The 1,918-nt window shown below is 73.9% G+C and overlaps 1 protein-coding gene across 1 annotated transcript; it reads right to left on the bottom strand.

The window, feature by feature from the left end:
* Window positions 1-285: 285 nt before the first annotated feature.
* Window positions 286-1,347, bottom strand: MAFA (MAF bZIP transcription factor A). Its single transcript, XM_061122780.1, has one exon. It carries the CDS (start codon window positions 1,345-1,347, stop codon window positions 286-288), a length of 1,062 nt encoding a protein of 353 aa, XP_060978763.1.
* Window positions 1,348-1,918: the final 571 nt, after the last annotated feature.

Below are 1,918 nucleotides of genomic sequence, written 5' to 3'. Positions count from 1 at the left end.
TGCTCCGAGCAGAGGAATTGGAGCAGAGTCGGGACGGCGACCCGGGAGGTGCGCAGGCCGGGAGCGAGGAGGCCGCGCCGAGGGACGGGCCTCTGTCCGGCTCCTGCAGACGAGGCGCGCGGGGCCGGCTCGGCCGGAGGCGGTGGCACTCACGCGGGGGCCGGCGCGCTGGGGAGGCTCGGCCCGGCCGTGCGTCCTCGCCCTGAGCTGCGGAGTCCAAGTCCAGGCCCCCGGCCACCCGCGCGAGCCTCTACTCCGCGGTGGCGCGGGCTCCTGGCCCCGCGCTCACAGGAAGAAGTCGGGCGCGCCCTTGGCCCCGCCGGGCCCGGCCTGCGGCGGCGAGGACTCCCGCGGAAAGCCGGCCCCGCCCGCGCCCCCGGGGCCGCCCCGGCCGGCCAGCTTCTCGTATTTCTCCTTGTACAGGTCCCGCTCCTTGGCCAGGCGCCCCACCTCCAGCTTCAGCTGCTCCACCTGGCTCTGAAGCTGGCACTTCTCGCTCTCCAGAATGTGCCGCTGCTGCACCCGCTTGAAGCGGCACGACTGCGCGTAGCCGCGGTTCTTGAGCGTGCGCCGCTTCTGCTTCAGCCGGATGACCTCCTCCTTGCTGAAGCCGCGGAGCTGCCTGTTCAGCTCGCGCACGGACATGGACACCAGCTGGTCGTCGGAGAAGCGCTCTTCCAAGCGCACGTGGTGGGAAGTGCCGCCGCCGCCGTGGCCCGCGCCGCCGTGGTGGTGGTGGTGATGGTGGTGGGCGGCGTGGTGGTGGTGGTGGTGGTGGGCGGTGTGGTGGGTTCCGTGGTGGTGGCCGGCGCCCATGTCGTCCGCGCCGCCGCCGCCCGTGAAGCCCTGGCCCCGAAAGGCCTCGTAGGCCGCAGCGGCCGCTGGGTGGTGCGCGCCGTGGTGCCCAGCGTGGTGGCCGCTTCCGATGAGCGCCTCCACCGCGTCCTCGGGCGTCAGGTTGAGCGCCTCGGGGTTAAGGTGGTGCTGGTAGCCACTCATCCAGTACAGATCCTCCAGCGCCGGCTTCCCCGAGGCGCCCCCGACGGCTCCGGGGCCCCCACTCGCCTGCCCCGGGGCGGCCCCGGCCTGCGCCGCGCCGCCGCCGCCCCCCGCGCCGCCGCTGGTGCCGGGGCTGGGCGCGCAGAAGCTGGGCGAAGAGGGCACGGAGGAACAAGGCGTGCTGAGCGGCGTCGAGGACAGCGAGCCGGGCGGCAGTCGGTGGCAAAAGCGCTCGGCCTCGGGCGGCTCCTTCTTCACCTCGAACTTCATCAGGTCGAAATCGTTCACGTACTCGATGGCCAGCGGGCTGCTGGGCAGCTCGGCGCCCATCGCCAGCTCCGCGGCCATCGCCTGGGGGGCCCCACAGCCTCGCCCGGCTGAGCCCCGACGGGAGGCGGGGCGGGGGGGGGCGAGCCGCGGGCCTCTCCCCCCCCTTCGCTTCCCACGGGCGGTGGGTCCGGGCGGCGAGGGGCGCGGGCTTCGAGCCGAAGCGAGAGGCGAAAAGTTTCACGCGGCCAACTCTGGGGTAGCCAATGGGGACGCCGCCGGTAGGGCCTCTCGCGCAACCCTGGGTTGCTCCCCGGTGGATGCAGGCCGGCCGCGGTCCCTTGTTCCCCCCGCCAGCGGCCCGGCGATAGCCGGGCAGGCGGCTGTGCAGCCACCGCCTCGGGCTGCTCGGGGTCCCCGCGCTCCGCCCGCGCACGGCCGGCCCCGCCTCTACTGCCAAGCTCCGCGCCGCGCGCACCCCTTTATAGGGCCGGCCGTCTGGGCCCGCCTCTCTGGGAGGAGTACGCGCCTCCGGGCCAATAAGAGCCCCAGATCCGTCACTTCGTTTGCATATCCCCATGGCAACCGTGAGCCCAGCTGTCAATCTCCTGCGGGGAACAGCTGTGGGAAGGGGTGGTGACCCGCCGCCCAG

Source organism: Dama dama, chromosome 21 (assembly GCF_033118175.1).
Source record: "Dama dama isolate Ldn47 chromosome 21, ASM3311817v1, whole genome shotgun sequence".
In the NCBI taxonomy this organism is placed as follows: Eukaryota; Metazoa; Chordata; class Mammalia; order Artiodactyla; family Cervidae; genus Dama; species Dama dama.
Note: the sequence above shows the minus strand (reverse complement) of the source record. Positions and strands in the feature narration are given on the sequence as shown.

Excerpts from the sequence above, each read along its gene's own strand:
- MAFA (XM_061122780.1), bottom strand. The coding sequence starts at position 1,347 with ATGGCCGCGGAGCTGGCGATGGGCGCCGAGCTGCCCAGCAGCCCGCTG.